The sequence below is a fragment of the Lagopus muta genome, chromosome 19 (assembly GCF_023343835.1).
Source record: "Lagopus muta isolate bLagMut1 chromosome 19, bLagMut1 primary, whole genome shotgun sequence".
Taxonomy (NCBI): domain Eukaryota; kingdom Metazoa; phylum Chordata; class Aves; order Galliformes; family Phasianidae; genus Lagopus; species Lagopus muta.
Genome location: NC_064451.1, coordinates 8,286,448 through 8,311,337, shown reverse-complemented (window position 1 = coordinate 8,311,337; position 24,890 = coordinate 8,286,448). Strand labels below are relative to the sequence as shown.

The window sequence follows — 24,890 nt, the reverse complement described above, 5'->3', positions numbered from 1 at the left end:
CAAGTTTCTGTATGCCATAAATCTCACATCGTGTCTGATGTGTTTTTTTTTAAGCATCAGTTCAACCAGCAGTCAGTCAACCAATGTGTTTTCAGCCGTGTAAATTTAAAATAGGGCTATGAACAGAAAGCAAGCTATTTCTTATTGTATTTCTTTTTCTATCTGATGGTTTTCTCCCCAAATCTTACTTTAAAATATGAGCATTGTTGATTCCTTTTTTTTTTTAGGTTCCAGTATCCTTTGGACTCCAGCACTTGGATTGAGTGGTGGCCTTCAAATACAGCATGTACATTTTGTCAGGAGTTCTTAAACAGAATGGAAGATTTCGTTGAAGATCTCATCATCAGTGGCTGTTGATCTACGTGGAGAATTTTTAAATTAAAAACACAGATCACATCTCATTTAAGAAATCCTCAGTTGTTTAGTAATTCTAGAACTTAACTGTCATGATTATTACCTTGGAAAAAACTCTTGGCTTGTATTGCATAGCCATTTTTTTATTACCTGGTAATTTTCAAAGTATGTTTTTTGAGCTTGGATGGGAGAATAATGCAGAAGACTTCAAAGACATTTGAAGTCAGATGAACTGAAAAAGAATGATTGTAAAAATAACATGGAAAAGACTGTCTTTTGCCAGTAGCAAAAATGCCTCAGAACACTGAAATCCAAAGTCTTGTAAAAACAACCCTGCCTTCAGCACACACTAAAAAAAGGAAAAATAAAATGGTTTATTAAATAATTTTGCTAAAGCTTTAATTTTCAGTTTCTTAGACCTGCAGATGACAGAATCTTGCTTTTTTTTAACCTTTGGTTGTATCCAGGCACTTAACATTTTTCATTCATCATTTGGACAGAGTAACAGATGTTTAAATTAAACAATGCTGAAGGTTTACTAAGTTAAGAAATTACAGATTGTTCTAGTCCATTTATTTCAACAATGCATTGAAACACTGCAGTGTATTTCAGACAAACAGCTCCCACTCCCTGCAGCAGAAAGAAGCCATTTTGGAAACCTACAGTTCATATTCAATAGGCAGAAACTTCACATTTTGTAACTAAACAAACTGAATGTATCATGCTGAAAAACAGTCAATATGACCTTCAGTATAGCTGCAATGTTTCAGTTATGAACTTATAATTGCTTGCATTGAAGAATTGAAGATAGTTACTTGCAAATTATTTTGCTGTAATACGAGAAAATCCCCTTAAAATAATGCAAACTGTGTTAGTCTAGTGACTGAAAAATGGCAGTGTTAAATTAAGGCTAAAAAGAGACTAGTCATGCTGTTACAATGAAAAGTACAGCATGTGTTACAGGGGAATCTCACTCTGAGAGAGCTTGGATCGAGGAGTTCCCCTTGCTGCTGCTGAGCTAAGAATTTCAGTCATCACCTGGTTTGGTAAGTCCTCTCCAGAGAGGTTGTTACATGAGATATTAGAACCAACTTTGAATGTTCTTGTATGTGATGGCTTGTTTTTTTTCCTGGTATTGTTAGTATGTAGAGAAAAAAAGAACATTTTAAAACTTGCACTGTATTTCTCACAGCTTCTATTTTATGAAGACCAAATTTTGGATATTAACCCTGCAGTCTTGATTAAAAAATTGTTTGAACAATTATGATAATAAGTGACAACACTATAGTTTCTATTACAGTAATATGTAAAACTCTTGTGGAATTTGTTAGTATTTATAACAAAGCAGAGCTCTGTGTTAATTTAAAGACTGCCCAGCTATGCCCATGGCACTGAATCATGCATAATATCTCGTTTTCCAGATAGATAGAGCTGTTTATCCTTAGTTTTTTCAAAGCTACTTTAGTTTTGAAAGTTCTTTTGCTAGGAAACATTACTCCCCTTTTTATTTAGGCATCCATGTATCTTAAACAAAGGAATACACTCGGATTTTGAAGCATTCCCAGTTTGCCACTGTGATAGAAACAGTAGAGGGAGTGCAAGAACACAGTTTTTGTGCAGGTCCTATAAACATCAGTGCTTTACTGCCTCACTCCCTGAAAAAAAGAACTGTAACAGAAAAGTTTCAATGTCCAACTGCTGAAAATGCTCCACTCATTTCCTAGTGGATGAAAACCACACGTACTTTACTGTATAGAGCTCTGAAGTCGATTTTGTGTCAGAAGGAAAAATGACTTTCACCTCTGCAGAGATCTTAGTCAACAAATCCACCAAAGGACAGGAGCTGTGATCTCTGGGATTGCTGGGCACATTCTGGATTTGCCAGCATTACAATTGGGACTGTGGGACAACGTCTGGGCAGGGGATGCAGAGCCTCTCCTGATCAGAGCTCTGAGCACGGAGTGGCTGCAGGCAGCAGTGGGGCCGATTGCTCAGCTCACTTGCTTTATGGAGTTTAGCAGAGCTACTTCATTTCTCCCCAGAAAGACATGTGGTATTTGAGAACCTGGAATAGGAAATGTGCACTGGTGCTGCTTCCTGCCTTTTAGAGAGAATCTAGTCTAATTTAAAACCACAGAAAGAAGGAAATTCGGAATTCAGCCTGACAATGTCCATGCTCCTGCACTAACCTGGGCACTGGCAAGTATGTGCACACGGTAATGATAATGGGGCTTAAGCTACAAGTTAAAACATTGTGTACTGAACAGGAGGCAGTTCATTTACTGTCTATGACATAAATTATTTTATTCCCTAGCTTTTCCTTTTGGACTCTTTTCTGAACTTCTGTAGGTATCCTATTGCACTTTCTTGACACGAACTCAATTCTACGCTCCGAATTCTTGTTTAAAAAATAAAACAAGTCTGAAAAAAATATTTGTGCCATTCATTTGCACTTTAAGGCACAGTAGACTGAATCATTTACAATAAATGTTGCTTTGGCACTTGATAACTGAATTTGACCACTAGAACTCTTGCCTTGCCTCCAGGAAAGTAGCAGATAAAGGGACAATTTTCACTCTCGCAGCTGCTGGCACAGGCCAGGTTGATTCCTAGTAAAACTCAAAACAGTTTGATAGAAAGTGCAGTTGCACATGTTCGTTTTTATTGACTAGCTACCCAAAAGCCTCATGTCCAAGAGCCTTAAATTCCCTGTTTTCTCTCTCATAGGAATCCCCTCCATCCAGACTGCTCAATATCTGGAAAGAAGACAGTCACGGCTGATTTCAATGTTGGTTCTGTGAGTACTTTTTTTGGATCTTCTGTACTTCTCTAAGAAGCATGAGAAGATACCACTGTATCTAATACTGATTAGGTATAAACTGAAACTGCAGAGTGAAACATGCTTAAAAACTTGGTGAGGTTGCCTGGGCAGTCCACCTGTAAACCAACTTCTGAACTGCATGACATTGTAGTGAAGGTAACTATGTTTTATGAAACCCTATTATCTCCAAGAACAACACACCTTCTGGGAAACATTTCTTGTTTCTCAATACAGAGATGCTGCCTCAGCTGCCCTTGCTGAGGTAGAACTCGTTGATTTGAATAAAGTGCAATGATATCATTGTATAAAACAGGTATATCTTTGTCCACTTGACACATGTGGATTATGTTGGCAGGCTTCCGTATCTCCTATCAGTAAGACAGGAGAAAAATGGAAGTAGCATAGGGGTGAGTTTAGAACATTCTGCCATGCTTAACTTAGTGATTTCTAGCCATATAGGCCTGAGGTACTCAACTAATCTCAGAAAAGAACAGAAATTCCTGGAAAAATCCCCGTTTAGATGACTCATCTGTATTATAAAATGGGAATTACTACAAGACACATTCTGTACTTATATACTTACTGGGGATTCTGGACAGTAGAAAGGGCATTTAATCTGAATTGTGCAGTTTTTTTGTTCCTTGGTTGTTTGTGTACATGGTGTGCGAGTCTCCAAATGTTCCAGGCTCTGAATCATTGGCTTATAGCTTTAGTGGTTCCAGAGAAATAAGCATTCAAATACTATATTTCTGTATTTTATCCTGAGGCTGGCCTCTGTGGGATTACCAGTCTGTCTACACAGTAATGCACTTGTCCAAGGACCATGTGCTTCAGTCCAAATTGCCTCCCTTGCTTCTCTCAGAAGAGAGACAACCAGCCTTGGGTCTGTCGGTTCTGGCAGGACAACAAGGGCTGCTGGCACACAGGCTTGTTCTGACATCCATTTATTGGCACAATGGCACACGACAGTCAAACTTGTCTCCAGAAGTGAATTGCAGGTTGCTTCTAGCAATGCACGCTACCCACCGAAGTGAATGAAATGGGGTTTGTCATTGTAATTTAAGTCTCCTTTAATACTTTTCCAGATCAGAATCTGAATAAGAAGATTTGCCAGATGCCATTCTAGTGTGATTTCCTCTCTTGAATACTCTTGGCAGATATGGGAGAACTGAGTTGGTTGAATTCTGGGATAACAACAACAAAGAGTTAACACTGAGCAAGCCCGTTAGTTTTAAGTTTATTTATTTTGCATTTAAGAAGTATTTTTCTGTTCATTTCCATTTGCATTTTACTAATTTTTAGATAACTGAATGTTGCAATGAAGTGAAGAAATCATTTTGTGACCAGGAATTTATCCAGTTGATCCAAGCTAATAAATGGCTTGAACAGATCAAATTCCTCCCTGGTGTGCATGGTGACACGTGAAACTTGCACTTCTTTGGTCTGGTCGTGAAAGCTTTGTGCTGCACCAAACTACTGTGACTAATGTAGGAAGGAAGCCAAATGGTGCCACACTGCTGTATTAGCAGCACAGAAATGATTTATGTATGTGATCTTTCTGGATGCGTCACGAGGCCTAAGCAGACTGAGCCAGATTAGTTCTGCCAAAACTCTTCTGAGTGAGAAATACCCCACAGTTTTAGTAATGCTAAGTCCCTGCAGCACGTGACAAGCCTTGCTTTTTAAAAGTTGAGTATCTGTAAGTGACTGCCATCTTTCTTTCTTGGTGGACTGCAAAACATACCATGCTAAATAGCAGGTGAAAGAGAAAACTGCTTATGTGAGCCACTGAGATGCACTTTGGGCAATGCAGTGCCATGACATCGCACTGAAATTAGCTTCTATCTTTGCATAGCAATAGAAATGTTCAATATAGGCTCCGTTCTGAGCCTGCAGGTGGGATCCTATTCAGGGTGGAGAAACAAAGACAGCAGTAAGATAATTGAATCTAATCCTCAGTGAGGCTTCTTTCAAGTTCAAAGATCTTTTCAAAACTCAGCTCAAACTGTCGTTTCCACATGTCAGCAGATCCACTTACAGTATGTGTGTAGAAGTGAGCAGAAGAGACGAGAGAACACATGAACACATACCTGTTTTTTCCTAGGAATGAAAATCATTTTGTAATTTAAAAAGTCCTTTTTCTGAGGGCTGCCGATTTGGTTCTCAGCCATTGTGAGCTTTCTTCTGGCCCTACCTGCAGAGGCTTATTTACAGCCCATGTGAACGTTAACATTTCTGCATGTCTCCTAGAAAAATGTGTTCTTAATCTCCTGCTGAATTCTTACATGAGAACACACTGAAATTTGGCACGGCCACCAGTTATTTTCCAGTAAAAAACCACCTTATAGCAGTTGCATATGCTTTCAATTTTTAAGGTATTTAGTGATGTTTTCACCTCTAATTAGCAGAAATTTCTGGGTTTGGCTCTTTCATTCCCCTGGGAACCAAGAGTTCGGTTTTGCCAGTTGCTGGGTCATTACAGAATTCCATTCCTCGTGTTAAATGTTGCTTTTCAAGTTCTGAATGAACTTGGAACTCAGACCAGCAGCAACTGAGTTCCTGGAAAATACTGAACCACATTAAATGCCACAACTGTCATAAAAAGAACGTTCAAGTTTAGAAAACAATCACAGAGAAATCTTGAGTAAGGATTGCTGTTTTCCTTTCTGTCCCAGGAAATATCAGTTACACACAGGTGCTTACCCATGTTGGTAGCTGGAAGGCATGAAGTGCAGGTTGTCCCTGTGGTTCAGACTGTGATTCCTTCATCTGCTACCTGACAACTGAAATGCCAATTCCTGCTGTAAATAAAGCAAACAGAAAGTTAGACGTGATGCACTCTGAATCGGCAGAGATATTGAATGACAAAAATTGGGGTTTACAGTGGAAAATCAGTTGTCTTTTAATGGCAGCAGCCCCGCTGGCGCCACAAAAAAGTTCTCAAAAAGAAGCAGAGAGGCTCAGCGCTTGGATGGAGCACGATGTAAGGGAGCCCTGACATGGACTTGCATTGTCTCGCTTGGCTTTACGACTGTAACCTCAACAGTGCATTCTTTCCACTGGCCATTATGTGTTCTCTGCAATTTAAACAGTGAGGCCACAGAGCTAATGGAAATCAGCGTTGTTATGATTATTTTGGAGAAGCTGTACTCCTTACATTTGATATCCAGATCTGCAGTTGTAGTATTTCTACTACTGAGTCACAAAAAAAGTGAAAATCTCTTTTCAAAGAGGAAGTGTTTTTAAAGCATCTCACTCCCCCCACACACAGAGATTCATGTTACTCCACTCCAGTTTATACCTGATGAAACGTAATGTGCAGTGTAAGGCTTGAATGTTAGTGCTGCTGACAGGCTGGGCATGAGCTGCAGCTGTACCAGAAGAGCTGCCCTCACTGTGCCAGGGCTGCTGTCTCATTCACAGAGACATTTCCTAAGCACTTTGTGCCCCGCTCACTTGCTGTGGGGTTTCAGTGCCCAATTTGTGATGCAGATGTTCAACAAGGAGTCTCAAGGTTTGGTTTCTTGGCCGAATACCAAAGACACTGCTGGGAACTTTTCTGTGATGATCTGATTTTGGAGTCCCATCACTGGCAGAGCTGCCAAGATACTTGTCCTCATGAGAGGACTCTGCTCATTCATTAAAGCGCTGTCTGCTTGCTTCTGTCTGTGCACAGTACAGACCCATCTTTCTCTGTGCCTGCTTTTTCCCATGTACAACTTCCCTCTTTCATTCAGGCTTCTCCTGTGTTAAAAACACCTTTTTATTTCTCTTTCATTTTTCTTTAAATGCATCTGATTTTGTCTTGTTCTGCCTCTGCCCACTATAATATTCTAAACATCTCTTTAGGATGAAGGTGATCTTACTAACAACATGAGTTAACTACTGGCAATGTTATGGTGTGGTTGTGGCCTTCACTCTTTCCTCCATTTCTCTCATTAAGGAGAATTAATGAAGATGTTGTTAAAGAAATGTATTTCCATTTTCTGTTTCCACTAATTAGTCCCAAATATGCTGAGATTTCTGTTACCAGTATCATTTCTCTAACGCTCTGTACCAATGAACTGAGCTATCAATAGAATATCCATTCTTTGCCAACTGCTTTATAGTTGAAAATGTTGAATCTTAGCTTGTTTCTTCACGTTACATCCAGAACACTGGAAGAGCTCTTTGGCAGGCTCCTGCTGGGCTCAGCTCCCGTTCCCTGACTTCTCTCCAGAGCAGTAAGAATGGAAATAAGCAGCTCAGAATTTTCCAGTTCAGATCAGGCTCTGTGTGTGTTAAGAGAAACAGAAGCACAACCACAAGCACAGAGCAGACCCTTGATGTAGGCAGGCTGCAGCAGAAAGCAGAACTTCACCAGCTGAAGCTGCCAAAAGCCATCCCACGTCAGCTGCAGACATCCATGCACAGTGCTTCTCCTGCTGCAGAGATGCAGTGACACAGGTGTGCCACCAACCAGTCCCTGCTGTCACAGATCTGTGTGATAGGTGGCCTAAAAGCAGCTTCAGTCGTCTCTTTGTGATGCTTTCACTCTCAAGTAGTACTGTGCATAGGAAGCAATCTGGGACACCGTGGTGGAGAGAAACACTTCTTCTCTTTACTTTCTTTCAATGGGTTCCTTGGCTTCTGTTGTGGAGCTGCTTTAGTGAAGCACTGAGATCAGAGAATTGGTGCATAATGCTCATTTTAATGGGTGCTTTTTTTGTTTTCCCCCTGACAAATCCTGAAGAGATGCTCCAGAACACCCGTTATTGAGGGGGAGGGGAAACCCTGCGTACTGAGAAGCTGAGGATTATACTGTGCTACAGAGAATATGAGCTGGGAAAATGTAGAGGCAGAGAAGGGGGTAAAGGAAAAAAAGATTGATTCCTGATGTCTCTTTGAGGAGCAGAGTCCAACTCTTCCAGAAGTTAGTGGGAATCTTTCCAGCTCTTTCATGTGAGTGGGGCCAGGTCCTGGCAGTGGCACCACGTGGAGCTGAAGCTGGCCATGTGCCATCACACTGCAGGTAAGGGATGGAGCTGCAGCAAAGCTCTCACGTGTGATAAGGACAACAAAAGATGGAAGTGCACGGCTCTTCATGTTCTTATTTGAAAATCTAGAGGGTGAATGGATGGAATCTTACCACTCTACTTAGGTCTATCTCATGGGGGCTAAAGTCAGGAAGGTGACAGCAAAGAAGATGAAGAGTGAATTGGTCTCAGCTGTGCACACAGGTGGGGATCTCGGCTTGGAGCACTGAGCTCTGGTTCCTGGAAGTACTGTGCCCCATGGGCACCGGGTGCTTTGTTACTAACCAGCTTTCATTCCTGTGTTTTACCCATTTTTCAGCGTTTCCTAGGATGCAGACGCATTTCCAGATATTTTACACTAACTGAAAAGTGTGTTTTCATAGTGTGAGACCTCCCTACTTCTAGCATTTTTTCTGTCTGAAATTAGATTCTCGGCCTTGAAAGCACTGTTTGCACTTTGACTGCAGTCTTTCAAACGCTTAGCATCCAAATGTGCCATTTGTATACATACTAAAAACTCAAGCTCTTGGACGCTTCTAAAAGGACAACACTCAAGTTATAAATACTCCCTCATGAGCTTCTTCTCTCAGATGTATAAGTGAACATTCTCCTTAAATAGTAACGCCGTGAGCTGTGGTAGGAATGGCTCTGCAGTGAAATGATGCTGCAGAGGTCGGTCCCTCTGAGCCACATCCTGTTTTCAGTTAACTGATCTCATATGGGGGAAATTTGTCAGAGGAAATATATCTAGTTTGGAAAGTACCAAAAACTTATCTCTCGTTTCTTTGTGTAATTCAGCACCTATTGAGATTGAGGTGCCGTATTTTCGAGAACTCTTGAGGCAGAAGTGGAGGAGCAAGCTGGCAGCCTGGATGGGTGGCCTGGAAGGTGACAGCACGCAGCGTCCCTTCAGCCCCAAACCAAAACTCCTCATTGGTGCAGCAGCAATCTTCCTGAAATTATCAACTTCCAAAAACTTACAATTGCTTCATCCAGAACTGCTTTTAGAACCTCTTGAAAAATGAGCTCACTTCCTGGCAGAAATGCTCTCTGCCAGAATAACTTGCTATGACTTCTCACAGCTCATTATAAAGCAATGACAGCGAACGTCTGAAGCCATACCAGCTCAGGCAGACCACAGTGTCCTCGTAGATTCTTAGCTCTGTACTCAGAGCATCCACAAATCTACGTGTAGCACAGAGAAGTAGAGAGAAGTGGAGATGAAGAGACATTACATGTGATTCTGTAAGGCAAGCCTTCTGCTCCTGCGGGTGGATCTCAGTAGTTAACTGGGTACCTCAGAAGTAGCTAATAAAACTGACACACTGCTCCTCTTCTACAAGACTGTCACCAGCTCTTGCTCACACCGTTGCTCTCACAGAGGCTGTGTGTGCAGGTACCACGGCTGCAGCACAGAACACGTGTGCTCCCATCTGCTTGTGCTGGAACAACACTGCTGAGCTGCCGCTGGTGCTTTTCACTGCTGGGATGGTGGTGGTTTGCCAAAGGGAATAAACGCTGTTCCCTCTTTGCAGTGAGGGAGGTGGAAGCATTCAGTGAGTTTGTGGTTCACCCAAATGCTCTTGTGATGTAGGGCAGTAAGCCAGATGAGTGCCCTAAAGCTGACCTGTGGCAATAGGCTCCATCCAACTCAGCTTTCCTTTTCTCTACAGTGACGCTTTCCTCTGCATCATCATTTCTTACCTGTTAAAACCTTCAGGAAAAAGAAAAAAAAGAGAAAAAAACACGCATTGCTTGCCAAAGGCAGTCTAACCCAAAGGCATGTAATTAAAGGGCCTCTGGCAAAGCGAAGGACCAAATTCTTGATCCTTCAGTCTTGCGTAGTGGTTCTGTGGTCTACAGGGTGCAGCTGTGGAAAGACACTGCCTGTGTGGCAAAGGAGCTGAAGGAGGGGTGAGAGCTGCAGAAGGAAGAGCCCAAAATGGTGAAGGAGCCGGAGCAGTTACCTGCTTATGTAAAGATGCTTCTGTGTTGTGCAGATGTTTTTAATAGTTCCTGTTGTCTGCAAGGCTGCCTTGTTCCTAGAAGCTCCCTCCTTCCAATCTGTGATTTAATACAGCTCTAATCAGTTTGGTAATCTGTAATTGTGGCAAGAGGGCAATCAGCCCATGTGACAGCAGCACGAGTGGCACTGTTATCTGAGCAAACACAGCCCAGAAGCTATCAGACACTCAGTGATAACCAAGCACGGTGCGGTGCTGGCACACTGTACTTGGCTATGAATGCCAGTGAGCGTTGCAGAGTAACAAACCAATGGAAGCAGCTAGGGCATGACCTCTTCATGTTTAGTTTCCTGCTGGGACACCCCCAGCAGTATTCCCCACGTGTCTTTCACCGGGAGGAACGAACAGATTTGCATCTGAAACACTCTTCTTACCGAACCCCGGGCGCCGCGGTTGCAGCACATGATTTCACAGCAAACCCGCCTTATCCCGAGAGCGAAACTTCAGCTCCCAAAGGCCCCGCAGCGCTGCGCGCACCCCGGCAGCACGTGCACGCGCCTGGCGCCGGGACCGCAAAGGCCGCAGGGCCGATAGCAAAGCCGGGCGTTCCGGTTACGGCTGGGCGCGCGGGCACGGGGCGGTTTTCTCTCCGACGATGCTCCGAGCGACCGGGCGGCGCCGCACCGACCCCGGGACGTAACGGCATCACCGCGTTATCCGCCGGCCCGCCGAGCCCTGCGCCCGCCCCGGGCCGCCGCTCCCCCCGCCCGATCCCGGCCCCGCCCCCCCGGGAGCCCAAGGCCGCTCCTCCGCTCCCCGCGGCGCTGCGCCTCTCCGTGCCGCCTCGGCGTGCTGAGGTAAGGGGAGCGGGTGAAGGCCCCGCCTCGTGCCGGCCCCGCCGGGGCTCCGGGGGCGGGCGCGGCAGCTACTCGGAGCCGCCGCTCGGATCCCGTCCGCCCCGCTCGGGGCCGCCCCGCCGTGCCGCGCTGCCCTGCCGGGCTCCTCTCCGGCCCGGGCCGCTCGTGGATGTGCCGGTCCCGTCCCGTCCCGCACGCGCAGCACGATGCTGTTCGTACGCGCACGGCGCCCGCACGCGGTTTGCAGCCCGGCTCCGTTCCGCTGTTCCCGGGCTCGGGCAGCTCGCGGTGCGCCGCTGCCCGCTGGGTTTTCATCTTGCGGCTCTCGGCAGGACCGGCGGGCCCTGCGCTCGTCGCTGACTTCCCTTCGGTACCGAGCGAGCGGCCTGAACCGCAAGGCGGAAAACGCTACTTAAAGGGGTGTTTAAAATCCCGGGGGTGCCCAGCAGCCCGTGTCCCGGTCCCGCCGCTTTCCGTCCCTCGGCCGGCCCGCGGAGCCGAGAGGAATGGCACGGATGTCCGTGTGGGCTGCGGTGCTCGGAGGCGAGCTGCGGGCTCCACACACGGCGGGCTGCTGCTCACAGGGCCGCAGCTGCCGTCCCACCTCAGCCTCTCACTGTGTCTGCTGTGTGCCCCAGTACTGCAACACGGACGTGGGGTACCTCCAGCAACAGCAGTGCGAGCATTTCTGAGCAACAGCGAGACCCCCAGAGTCAGTTCTGGGTGCGTTCCCAGCGGTGTTCCATTGCTCTCATTAACCAGAAGCAATGCTGAGCATACTTGCACCTTTTCACACGACGCACTTGGTGCTTGTGGAGGCCTTGAGGTTCCCTTTCTTCATGTTGCTGGATATGTTATGGCTTCAGGAAGGTCACTGTCAGCACACCTGTTGTTCAATTTCTGTGCCTATAAAGTGTAATCCCAAATTTTGGCCCCTGGAAATGGAAGATTGTTGGGGATTTACTGTACAGGAAATAATTCTGTGTGTTATGAACCGCTGGGATTGTGGCTCTGAAATGATAGAACCATTTACTTCATCTTTCTATGAACTCAAACACGAGCAGAAAACCCCAGAGCTTCATTTTAGCGTGTTGTCCATTCTCACGTTGTGCTCGAGGGAAATTTTACATCTGCACAGTAATTTCCTGCAGGTCCCTCGTCAGACCTGCTGTGACATTTAGTCATGCACGTCAGCTGCACATTCAGTCCAACAGATCACTATGACGACTGCACTGCTTCGGGGCTGTGCTGTGGCCTTGGTGCCGATGTGCTCCCTCCCAAGGCAGTGAGCAGCACCCATTTCTCTCCCCTGCTCTCCTCTTTGCCAGCAGCTCCCTTCAGATGGCTGAGAAAGCAAGCGGAGGCCCGCAAGATATCCCCAGCTCTTCTCCCGATGAAAACGAGTTTCCTTTTGGATATCCCACCAGCATCTGTGAAGATGTGCCCGAGCAGAAGTACCTGTGCAGCAACTGCAACAACGTTCTGAAGAAAGCCCTGCAGACGCTCTGCGGGCACAGATACTGCTCTGCCTGCCTGTCCTGGATTGTCCGGTAGGTCCTGACTGCAAAGCTGGCACTGCTGTGTGCTCAGTAGGTGTTGCTGCTTTCAGCTTTGCAAACAGTACATCTGCCCTGCAGGTGGGCAGTGAAGTTGCAGCAGCAGTCGCTGTGTGAGCTGATGGTAGCCTTGGTGTTTGGGAAAGCAGCAGCAGTCAAGGTTCAGTGGCAGGGTTCTAGCACTGCTTCAGTAGCTTCCAGCTTTATTTTTCCTGATCCAGGCTGCTCTCACTTTGCTGAAATACAGGTAGGATTGATGGCCTTGAGGAATAAGACCTGGTCTTGAGGAATAGGGCAGCATTTATTTGCTTGGTTCGCTTCGTTATGCTTTTGTTGGTGGTTCTTGTTATTTATTAATTTATTCTACTTCAATGTCTTCAATAATTGTACCTTTCGTGAGCAAAGACTGCGGATTCCGAGTGGAAATTACGTCCATGTTTTCATTTATTTTAGTGTATATGCAAAGACCCCCTGAACTCCAGTTCAATAATCCTTTGTTATTTTGCTCTTCTTTTTCCAGGAACAATAAAAATCCAGTTTGCCAGAAATGTAAAGAGGAGGATCCCAGCACTCTGAGTGAAGGAAGCCTATTGGCAGAGGAAAGGGTGAGTTGTGGTTCACAGTTCAGTCATGTATCGCTTGCTGTTCTCTGGTCTGCTCTGCAGAGCTCTCTTGTGCTGCTGTGTGGTTTCTCCAGGCAGATCACTGCACTGTTCTGTGTCCTGAGCACACACACAGGGCTCACTCCCAGCTCAGCTTCTTCCTTTCTTTCTGACTACATGCAGGAGCACCAAGACACACACGTTCTGTGTACATTTGTTAGGCAAGAATGAAACCCAATAGTCAGCTGGCAGCGAGGAAGAAGGCAAAATATAGAATATGGCTGCACCAAAGTAATGAATCTGCAGTTAACACTGAAGATCTCAGAAAAAAAAAATATATATATATCCTTAATTCTGCAATAAATTTCCCAGTAACAATTTCAGGCATCCTAGAACCACGGATGGGTGCAGCTAACCCCTATGGAAGTCTTACTGAGCGTTGGCTGTCGGTTCTTTTACAACATTTGGATTCTCATGGGTCTTCTGGGACCTCCTGCAGTCTGTGGGTGGGTGGAGGTGCTGGGTGAGCTGATCTGCACAGGCAGGTTCTTGCTGGGAAGTCTTCACCACAAAGGCACGATGATCTGCCTATGGACCCATCCAGAACAAAGGGTCTGGGCTTTGTAAACAGCATGACTAACAAAGGCTGCATAGCAGGTTTGTTCTTGGCTCCGTATCTTTTCCTGATAATCTCTGCTTCACCTTTGCTGCGGTTTTACTTCATGTTTATTCCCTCTGCTATCTGATTATATGTTTATATTTTAAATAAGGTACTTACACTAGAGGAACAAAAGGCCCTATCAGGATATGTGTTTGATTATCTTATCCCCTGACCAGCTTCTGTGGTAGCTTCCGTCCCTTCCCCGCTATTCAAGTCTTGCTGCAGTGCTGTTCATCAGGATTTCAGTGCCTTTATTTAAGTGTGGACATGATTGGTAAATATTTTTCCCTCCTTTCATTGTAAAGACTCCCTCCAGCCTCCAACTTCCTGACTCACTTCTGTGTTAGGAAATCTGCTGTCATGTGCATTGTGTTCTTATTACTGTCTTGTTCCTGTGCCAGTGTAAAATGCAATATTAAAAGTGTGCAGGGTTTATTCATTTGCAGAATAATTGTACAATTCTTGGTGGTTGCCATAAGAAAAAAGATCGATGAGTCAAAAAACATCTGCCACGTGGTTTACATTTTGTGAGTACACAGCACTGTGGTAAATGGAAACAGCCCTTATCTGGGAAGCTTAGGCTCACTGAAGTCTCAATTCTCTCCGCTGCACTTCAGGAGGTGTTAATGACCCCAATAATTAAATACTTCCATTATAGAGTCTGCATAGCAGCACCCTCAGGATCACCTCAGCACATCCACAGCATGTGATGTGTGTCAGATTTCTGTGAAGAGGAACTCAGAGCAATAGCTGTTCTGTTGGGCGTATTGGCAGTAAATACAGATGGCATCAAATGGTTTATTTTTGAGTCATAACCATGAAGTGATTTGATAATGATTTGACTCTTACCAACACCAAAATACTTGCTAAGTCAAACAAATCTTGACACAGTCACTGAACTCCTGTCCCAGGAATGCATGCTGACCAGGGTTTTTCCTTCCTGCGTTTGCTTTCCAGGCCTTTGGGGATGCTGCCATTAACAAGGAGATTTCTGAGCTCAGAGTGCACTGTGTGACCCTTGGATGCAGTTGGTGTGGTACCATGAAAAACTTCGAAGTACGTTTGCATTTCCAGCTCGCTGTTCTCAATACCATGGAGTCACAGACCATGGAATGGCTGAGGGTGGGAGGGACCTCGCAGCCCCCTAAAACCTTCCCTACAGCCCCCTGTGAGGGCTGCCTGCCCCACAGCTCACCCTGCAGGGCCCATCTGTGGGGCACACACAGCTCTGGGCAGTGCCAGGGCCTCAGCCCCTGAGGGAAGAACTGTTTTTCTGTTGGAGCGTTGGCCTCTTTAAGACAAACCCACCTGGTTTGCTCTGTGTTGTAAATTTGAGAATTGGAGCCCCTCTCGGCAACGGTGTTGTGGCAAAAGGGATTTGAGAGCTGAGCGTGTGATGGAAATTGGCATTTCTGAGGCATTTCTTAGGGGACGGGCATCTCCTTCTGAAGACAAAATCGGCTGTGACACAGCACCCATAGAAGCTTCAGTAGAAGAGGCTGGGAGAAACATTTTCAGTTCAATATTGTGTTTGTATGGCAGCAGAGCTGTTGGACATTGCCATGGGAGAAATCATGCTGATGTTTTTTCCTTGGCGAGATGAGAAAGTGCAAACAGTGAGAAGGGAGTGTTGTAGAAGTCATTCTGAAGGTGGGTGAGAGATGCACCCTGACTGCTGCACGGAGGCTCGATGGCTCTGCCCCCCCCTGGGGCTGTGCAGGGATGTCAGCACTCTGACTGCACTCATCCTGCAGGTCCGAGCAGCATAGAGCTGCTGTTGGAATTAATCACAAGTTGTGTGGGCTTTGTCTTTTTTTTTTTCTTCTTTCATGTGATTGTTTGCTTAAGTTAAAAATCATCAAAAAAACAAAACAAAACAAAACAAAGCAGGAAAGACTGTGGATTTTTCAACAGTAATTTTGGTATCACTGCAGAGTGGGTCATTGATCGAGGTTAGAAGAGATGCAAACAACGCTGCAGGGATGGGTGCTGTTTACAGATGAGTGTTTATCTGCAGTTTAAGTTAGGGTTTGTAACTTTTGGCTTCCAGGAGCATCAGATTCTGTGTGAATATGCTTTGATCCCTTGTCACACTGGCTGTGGGCACGTGGTGATGAGGAAGAAACTTGCAGATCATTTGGAAAACGGATGTGTTAATAACATGACCGTGTGTCACAAGTGTAAGCAGAGCTCATCCAGCAGTGAGTACCAAGTAAGAACGTTCATTGGTTTCAAATAAGGGTTCTGTATGAATGGCTTAATTACTTTATCATCGTGTTTTTCATCCCGATTTGCTGACTGCTGTTGCATGAGAAGTGCCTTTCGTTTCTCAAGGTTTGCTAATTTTTCCATGCTCATCTTGACATTTTAAAAGTTGCTCTTTGTTTTCCCTCGTTCTGAAGCAGCAAAGTGGTGCAGATGGTGGGAGTGCTCCAAGGACACAAAGTGAGCAAATAGAAACTGCTCTAGAATAGAAATGGTGTGCTGGGGCAGCTGTGAAGTGATAGAAAATGATCTGTTCTTATGTGAATGGATTGGTATTTTAGATAGATAAGAGATGCTTGTATGAAGATACAGCAGCAGTGAGCCACTGCTCTCATTCTCTCCACCTTTACCAATCAGTCACTGGTCTCATGACTTCTGCATTCCCATACCTGAAATAAACCTCCTCCAGCCCCACTGCCCCAGGAAACCAAAGATCTGAAGGAGAGAACCAGCAGTGAGTAAGAAAATAAACACACACCTTGTGCAATCACTCAGATGCACAGCATTCAAAGTGAGTTCGAGGGAGGAAACAAACTGTGGTGTTGTTTCTGGGGATCGAAAGAGAAACTTCAGAACTGAAGGTGAAATGACTTCATAAAATTCCAGACTGCTCTAGGAAATGTGCCGGCACGCGAGGGCATTTCTTAAGATCAAAACCACCCCTGTGTGGTTTGAGTTGAAAGCTGACAGTTGCTGTGTTAAATGCACAAGTTGCAGCAGTAGTGTGAACCAAAGGCAGAATTATTTTCATCTCCTCGCAGCCAGGAAAGACAGGAAGCCTGATGTTAGCTCTGATGCATTCTGCATTAGCAAGTCGTGATGGAACACTTGGATTCCTGCCTTCAAAACGCAGGATATTATGCACAAAATAATCAGGATCCAAGAAGTGTCTGCACGTGGGACAAACTGTATGAAGCCAGTTTATTTTTGGGTTTCTGTTTATTCGCTCCCTGTTCCGTTGCCCACCTGCATTCACTGTGTGTATAGGTGTGCACACAGTGCTCGTACTACAGTTTGAGCTGAGCAAGACCTTTACATTGTCAGTCTTGTGTCCAACTTTGCAGGATGACTTTGCAAAGCATCTGTAAGCAGTTTTCAGAAGCTTGATGCCCTGTAAGTGTCAGATCAGAGTTGGAACTTTCATTGACTGGCATTGCATCTGAAGCTCTGTCACTGAACTGACCTGCTGGGCTGGGAGGAAGAGCTGTTGGCTTGGAAGCTTAGCTTGAGAAGCCCCCCAGTCTGTCCCTGTACAGCCAACTGCTTGGGAGGGCACAGCAGCTCCTGCCTTTAACAGATGTGCCTTAGTCCCAAATTTCTGAACGTTATCCTGTCTGTAAAGAAGCCTGAAAACACTGCAGTGTTGAATAGTGAGGTCAGTAGCAGTCATTCTCTGGACGTGTGTTGTGGAGCTTGTTGTGCTGTAGTGATCCTTTATTTTCCTCAAATCTGTACCTTCTAGGAAGGAAGCAGGAGACTTGCGCAGAATGTAGTGCATAAAAGCCCCTCTGAACTTCAACTGCCTGTGAAGGGGGAGTAGCACTCCCAAAGAGAAGCTGTGTTTCAAAGACTCTTCAGTAAAGATGCTCAGGCGTTTTACTGATGTACTCAGTTCCTTTCTTCTTGTTTTAATGACAGAAGCATTCATGTGAAGGCAATTTATATAGAGAGCAGAAGCATGTGCAAGCAGAAACACCATCAAACGAAAAGGTGGGTAAAAGATGAGTAAATACAGTACAGTTTTATTTCAACTCGTGAAATAAAATCTTCATGTAGGTGAAATGATCACCTGAGAACATCTTCAGATGTGACATTTATATCTGGGTGCTTTTTCCATCCTGGCATAGCTCTCTTGAATAGCTTCACTTTGCTGCTCCCCAGTTAATTTATTAAATCAGCCTATTTGTTTGTAGGTAAATAAAAGAATCCCTGGAAGCTGCTATTTGATTATTTTCTCACTTTTCCAATTCTTTTTCCCCAGCAGAACCGTTCTGGGCTCTCAGGCAGCACGGATGGATGTCGGTTTTCTGAGGTTGGCTGTTCCTTTGGGGTAAGTGAAAGTGCTGCCTTCCAGAGCACAGCTCCATCCTGTGCCTGTGGCCTCACCAGGGCAGCAGGCCTTGATTTAAATGTGTCTTTAAAGAAAGAAAGAGCTGTGCCCATTTTTAGTAGATCAGGAGAGGTGATGTTGGAGCTGCCATGGCTACAGGGTGCGTGTAAGGTGCAGTTTGCTCTGTGTTGTGGCTTTATTTGGCCCCATGATATTTGTATGGAGAATGTATTAACCATATCTTCTTACAGGGCAGCAAAGAGGTGATAAAGGAGCATGAAAAAGCTGCAGTTGGGACTCACATGCTGCTTCTGCTGCAGTACGTAAAGCAGCTGAAGGCAAACCTGAGCACTGCTTCCAAAGCTGCAAATGGTTTCATCCCACAGACAGAGCTGAATGTGAACGGTGCAGAAAAAAGCATCTCTGATCTGTGCATCCCAGGCAGTCTGCACATCAATGGGGATCTGGAAGCAGACTGTTTAACCAGAACTTCTGTTCCCAGAGATGAATCTATCGTACAGCAGCTAGTGAGGGAGAAGGTGATTTCTGAGCTTGAAAATAAGCTACATGTGTTTGAGAATATTGTGGCAGTGCTCAATAAAGAAGTGGAGACCTCCAACTTGGAAATCACAGCGTTTCGGAGGCAGAGTGAACTTGATCAGAATATAATACGAGGCCTTGAGCTGAAGGTAAATATTTATGACCAGCATTGGATTTGTTCTTGCTGTATAGATAACAAGTACTTACACATATCAGAGAGAGGTGCTGGAGAGATGGGGATGGAGATGAGCACAGGCACTGAGGCTGTGCAGGGTTGTGTTCTGGACACATCAGCAGGATCCTTCTCTTGTTTTGGATGTTTTTTTTCGCATGAGCATCACTAATATTTGCTCTCTGAAACCACCTTTAGGCACATGGGTACTGCCTTGTGCATTAAGAATGTGCCAAAAGAAATCAGAGGAGACCCCCAAGGATGTGAGGACCTGGGGACAATTCTGCTGCTTCTGCAGTGCGTGGGGATGGAGTTGGCTGAGAACTGTTTTGTTTTTCCTCCTAGATTGCAGAGTTGCATTGCTGCCTGACCCAGAAGGACGCAGGCCTGAGCAGGCTCCATAAGAGCCTTCTGTTCTCTGAGCAAACTTCCTACGATGGGGTCTTTTTGTGGAAGATCACAGATGTTAGCCAGAAGCTACAGGACTCAGTGACGGGCAGAGCAGTCAGTCTGTACTCACCAGGTAAACACAGCAGACAGAGTGAGCACATCTCCATCCTTTAGGATGCACTGATTTCTCTGGAATGATGCTTCTTTCTGCTCTGGATGGGAGGTGCTTTAAAATAGTTCCCTGAGCTCAGGTGCTGTTTGTGTGAAGGCATTTTGCTCTCCTGCCTGTTACTCAGGGCAGCTGTGCTGTACTCTGCCACAGAGCTGTGTTCTCCCCTGGACTTTTGTTTTGCAATTTGCCCTCTGCTGCAGCTACTTGCAGTGACATCTGCTGGATCTGCATTGTCTAACCCCCAGCCTTGGCTCTTGGTGGTGCTGAATGGTCTCCTGCTGCAGTTATCTCCTGTGTGAGAAGTGATTTAATTAGGGAAAATATCCTTATGTGGCTAATAACGGGTATTTTTTACCAAGGTATGAGGGATTAGAAGGATTCCAGCCACTGTATTCTCCCTGTTTATTTGCTGTACTGACCTGTTGTTCTCCTCATCTCTGTGGCACCAAATTTGGCACAAGTCTTTCTGTAATATGTCAGAACACTCATTTTGCCTTGTTTGCAGAGGAGGCTTTACTAATGAAGCGTTGTGATTTTCAGCGTTCTACACTGCAAAGTATGGCTACAAGGTGTGCCTGAGGATTTATCTGAATGGGGATGGGATGGGAAAAGGAACCCACATATCCCTCTTCTTTGTTGTCATGAAAGGAGACTACGATGCTCTGCTCCCGTGGCCTTTCAGGCACAAGGTAAAAAGGGCAGCATTTCACATCTGATCCAAGCTTACCCCTTCTGCTTTTGGCAGGGGACTCAGGTGAATGTGACAGTGGAGGAGGGAGTGTTTTCTCATCTTCTTGCATGATGACTTATGCACCATGCTCTATGCTTGGGTCACAATTTATCTCTGAAGTTTTTGAGTACAATCTGATAATGCAGCAATGGTGGAACAGTGAAAGTATGCACAGGTTCTGATCTCTCTGTTCAGCATCTGCCTTCCAATGGGAGTGATTCTGTAAGCCTTTCATGCAGATGATCTTACTGCTGTTTAGCAGCCAAAAAAATAGTAATCAAAGTTCTCAATCTTCACTGCATTAAAAAAGTTCATCTGTATTTGACAGAGCTTATTAACAGGGTTAATAAAAGTGATACTAAAATGGAGTCATTCTATAGGTTTTGTCTTTTATATGTGCATACAGACAGTGGAGCTGTTTTGGTTCCAAACCACAGCACCAGAATGAATATAATGACTGGAACCAAACCTGGAGTTTAAGTTGTCAGAAGAGAGAGAAAAAGTCTTTGCAACATACAATTGTCTATAATGACTTCATTTCATATCATTTCATTTCATTTCATTTCATTTCATTTCATTTCATGGGTGGCAAAGTTCTAAATATTTCATCTGGGAACTGTTACAGTCTCCCTTGTTCCCATTAATCAACCTTGTATGCTGTGAGATCTTCATTATAGCTTACATTTAATGGTCAGTAGAGCATGCAGCTGCTCTCACAGTGTTTGCACGTTTGTCTCCAACATTTTCTGTTCAGTTTTCGGGCCAGTATCTCATCATTGCTGCATTCTGCTTTTCAGGTTACATTTATGTTGCTGGACCAAAACAACAGAGAGCACATTATTGATGCATTCCGCCCAGACTTGGCTTCTGCTTCCTTTCAGAGACCTGTGCACGACATGAATGTTGCCAGCGGCTGTCCCACCTTCCTCCCTCTGACCAAACTGCAGTCCCCAAAGCACGCCTATGTGAAAGAAGATACACTTTTCCTTAAATGCATCATAGATACAAATTAGTAACTTCTGAAAACTGAGTGTCTGGTAAATCACCCACTGCAATTCATTTGTTTGCAAGAAAAGAAACATCAGTTTGAGGCATTGCATTGGTCTGGAGAGCTGGGCCTTCGTCCCCCTGCACTGGCTGGGATCAGCTGGGTCTGCCTGCTCGCTGTGGTTGCTGCTGGGTGTGCAAACACATTTCCCACACAGAGCATGCTATTGCACGTGGGGGCTGTGATTATGTCACTGACCAGCCCAAACTCTGCTTTAGATGTAGATCACAGCTGCTCCCCTTTGCATGCACAGGTGGGTCGAGGGGAGCTCCTTCCCCACATTGCCCAGGTGTGCTGTTCTGGCAGGGCACCCTGGGGCTGAGGGCGGTGTGCTGCAGGGCTGCAGGGCTCTGCACACCCTTGGGAGCAGCAAGGAGTGCTGCTCCCTCTCCCACCATTCCCAGGTCTGATGTACCCGTTGTGCTGCCTGCACTGTGGGACTTGTGCTGCTCCCCAGCAGGGATGGGGCAGATCCCTCCCATAGGCTCTGGTGGGTGTCTGTGCTTTCTGAGGACCCTGAAAGCTGTGAGTAGCACTGGCAGCTTCAAATCCTTATACTGGATGATTTATTTCTTGCTATTTATGTACCTGTATTTATGTGCTCTGTATGGAGATGCTCTGCTGCATGAGGAATGAAACCAGGTTACACTGTGCCTGGGGAAAGTTGCCTCTGGTGTTTCCAAAAGTGGCACTCTGACTTTCCCACCTCAGCCGTGGAGCTGTGGGGGTTAACAGCAGGCAGGGCCAGGCTGGCAGCTCAGCAGTGGGAAGGAGCCCTGGGGGGCTTGGGCTTAAAGTGCTCCCTCACTTCTGAAGCTTTGAGGCAAGTGACTTATTAGGAAATATTGATCTTTAATGTGCTTCACATGCTAACATGGAAGTACCTGCTAGAAATGTTTTTCTTTAAGAGGCGAGGAATGAATAAAAGTTATTTTTACAATCAAGTTAAACTTGGAAATGGTTGGATGTATGTGAAATTCAAATGCTGGACTTTATCCCCCCAAAAGCACTAAAGCTGGTGCTCTCCATTTGCTGCTTCAGAACCTGTTGGTGGATCAGTGCAGCTGGGCTGGGTTTGGCTGCAGCAGTTGCTGGTCCATGCCTGGTCAATGCCTTCAGTGCAGCTGCTGCTCCTGGCCTGCAAGGCATTCTGCAGGATGGGTGCAGGCGTAGGATGCAGACCCAAGGCCTGATCTTGCAGACAGAGGCAGGTGTTTATTTATGATTGAAAATCTTTTCTGTAACTATATTCCTTTTTTCCTCTGCAACATTTCCCAAGAATCACTTGAAAAAGCAAAACTGGCAGAATTGTTATACTCACTGCATGAGAAGGGAAAGGGGAAACTGTCCATTGAACAACCAAGGAACAGCAGCTGCCTCAGAGCTGCTGCATGCCCTGTGCTGCATGCTCCCCCCAGACCTATGGGCACATTTTCCAGAACTCTCCCTTCTATCTCAACAGTGCCCTTTTCATAGAGTCGTTGGGTTGGAAGGGATCTCAAGGATCATGAATCTCCAGCCCCCCTCCCACATGCAGGGCCACCGACCTTCACATCTCATAGCAGACTGGGCTGCCCAGGGTCCCATCCAACCTGGCCTTGAACACCTCCAGGGACAGAGCATCCTCATTTTACACAACCAGTTGTGATGAAGTGCCACATTTCAGAAAAAAAACCAACAAACCCACTTCATAAACAAATATCTGCCATGGGTTGTTTGGGGAGGAGCTGAGTGTTCTTTGCCATCACACACGCACACTCACTGTCATTTTTCTCTCATGTTTAAGACATTTTTCAGGGACAGAAAGTTATTTTTCCAGCACTGTGCCAGACCTCCCGCCCACACTGCAGTAATGTGCCTAAAAATATTTTCCTTTTCATGGCTGTGTAATTCTGACAAGTGCTGTATTTATTCTAATCATTCATATTTTCTTACCGTCTCGTTTATTCCCCAAATAAAGCTCACGAACATAAAAAAGGTTTGTGTATCATTTTAACTGCAGGAGAGGGAACTGAGCAACCCGGGGATGTGATACAGCAGCTTGCAGTGGGAATTGCTGAGCCGTGCTGCAAACCCCACTTGTTGCTGTGAGGCAGCGGTGGGCTGAGCTCTGACAGCAGTGGTTGCTGCCTTGGGGGGGGTGGGAGGGTGGGGGTCTGCATCCTTGCTCTGCTTCAGGCTTGTTTGCAAAACACACCTCTGTATGGAGCTGCTGTCTCGTAGCAGAAAGGGAAGGGCTGTCCTTGGGTGTGAGAGGGCTGGGGAAAGAGAAAGTGTGTGGGAGAGCTGCAAACACGCGTTGGTGCAGAGCGCTGTGTGTCTGCGTGCACGTTTGTGCTGCTGGTGCAATTAATGGAGGAGTCCAATCAGAGCTCGTTGTGCATGGAGCAGCAAGGGGCCCTCGAAGAGCACAGCAGGGCTCATGGCTGCTGCTCCCTGATTGCAGCCTGGGGCTGTGAGAGCCCTGTGGGAGGGAAGGGCCCTGGGCTGTGCTGCCATCACGGCCTCACACCACTCTTCATGTGTTCCATTTCTTCTTTCTTTTTTCTTAATTTTTATGCTGGGGTGTCTTTGCTGAGCTGAGCTCAGGAACTGCAGACGTGTACATAACGTATCTGTGTCAAAGTTATGTAACCACTCCATTAATATAAACCTTGCCCAGCTGCAGGAACGCTTACAAGCTCCTCGCCTCTTATGCAATTGCATGGGAGCACACAAAGCTAAGCTTAAAAAAAAAAAAGGACATGGATTAAGTTCATACTAAGTAAATAAAAGACATTAAACCCAACGCCTTGATGCTCTTCCTCTTAAAGGCACAGCTGGCACGGAGCAGCTGGATGTCAGATGCAACCACCCCTCATCACAGCCACACACCTCAGTAGCCCCGTGCACAGCTGCTGGGAGCACAGCTTGCCCGTGCTGGCTGAGCAGTTGGCTCTGGGGGAAGGACACTGAATATGTGGGGCTGCAGGAAGCACTGAGCAAGGTGAGGTGTGCCAGTGGCCAAATGCAACTCATTGTGGCTGCTCCCATTTGCACAAGTGGGTGCTATGGTGCTATTCACCCGGCTGGGCGGAGGTGGCACTGGGGTGGTTGGAGGCATGGAGCCTCGTGATCTGTGTGTGTTGCAGTGCACATCCTCACTGCACGTCGTACTTCCAGGCCTGGCAGTGCTGTGGTGCAGCCTCGTGTTTGGGCTTCCATTCAATATTCCTTGCCTCTGGTTATGAGCCAACACAAAACCCCTCCTCCCATTCCTGTTTGCAAAGGAAATAAAATGTGGGGAAAAGCCACCGCCATCAGAGCTGTGCTCAGAGCACCATTGGAAGGACAGCGTGGGAGCCCTCAGCATCCCTGCTCCATGGGCACAGGGTGTGGAGAGAGGCCTTGGGGACAGCGTGGGGCTGTGGGACAACGTGCCACTGAGGTTTTGTGCAAACCATTCTGTAGGGACTGCATTGGAAATGCAACGACAGTGAAGGATCTCCATGGTGAGGAGGTCAGCGTTGTTCAAACGAGCCCAGAGGGCACTGCCACTGTGGGGTGCCCCCGTTGGTGATGTTGTCCCATCTCATTAAAAGGGTTTGGGCATCTCTCAGTGCCTGGCTGACCTCTCCCATCACCCACACTTCCATGGCCAACGACCTGGGTGCTGCACACACAACCACAATGGTTGAGGAGGTTTGGGGAGAG

General features: G+C 46.0%; 2 protein-coding genes across 9 annotated transcripts in view; both read left to right on the top strand.

Moving 5' to 3' along the window:
- The window catches only part of C5 (complement C5), a 29,294-nt gene extending 23,253 nt beyond the window's left edge, over positions 1-6,041 (top strand). Inside the window, exons 41-43 of one of the 6 annotated variants that reach the window (XR_007380657.1) lie at positions 228-2,557; positions 3,082-3,151; positions 5,851-6,041. Coding sequence is in view for 1 of the 6 variants with exons in the window: in XM_048966223.1 (XP_048822180.1) it covers positions 228-357 (130 nt within the window). In the remaining 5 variants the exon portion in view is untranslated. Of the gene's footprint in view, positions 1-227; positions 5,806-5,850 lie in introns of those variants that run through there. The other 5 variants (XR_007380655.1, XR_007380658.1, XR_007380656.1 and 2 more) reach the window with 5 other exon arrangements.
- Positions 6,042-10,650: 4,609 nt separating this feature from the next.
- Positions 10,651-23,157, top strand: TRAF1 (TNF receptor associated factor 1). 3 transcript variants are annotated; one of them, XM_048966339.1, is made up of 11 exons: positions 10,651-11,011; positions 12,340-12,561; positions 13,088-13,172; positions 14,788-14,886; positions 15,881-16,042; positions 17,734-17,805; positions 18,077-18,145; positions 18,397-18,834; positions 19,203-19,380; positions 19,960-20,108; positions 20,947-23,157. In XM_048966339.1, the coding sequence occupies exons 2-11, from the start codon at positions 12,353-12,355 to the stop codon at positions 21,160-21,162; spliced, it is 1,677 nt and encodes a 558-aa protein (XP_048822296.1). In that variant the 5' UTR covers positions 10,651-11,011; positions 12,340-12,352; the 3' UTR covers positions 21,163-23,157. The 3 variants fall into 3 exon arrangements, with proteins under 3 accessions (XP_048822296.1, XP_048822298.1, XP_048822297.1); XM_048966341.1 differs by having other exon boundaries at positions 10,652-11,011; positions 18,080-18,145; XM_048966340.1 differs by having other exon boundaries at positions 10,933-11,011; positions 12,343-12,561.
- Positions 23,158-24,890: the final 1,733 nt, after the last annotated feature.

Coding starts and splice junctions, on each gene's coding strand:
- TRAF1 (XM_048966339.1), top strand. CDS start 12,353: ATGGCTGAGAAAGCAAGCGGAGGCCCGCAAGATATCCCCAGCTCTTCT. Junction 16,043..17,733: donor CATCCAGCAGTGAGTACCAA/GTAAGAACGTTC, acceptor TTTTAATGACAG/AAGCATTCATGTGAAGGCAA. Junction 20,109..20,946: donor CGTGGCCTTTCAGGCACAAG/GTAAAAAGGGCA, acceptor TCTGCTTTTCAG/GTTACATTTATGTTGCTGGA.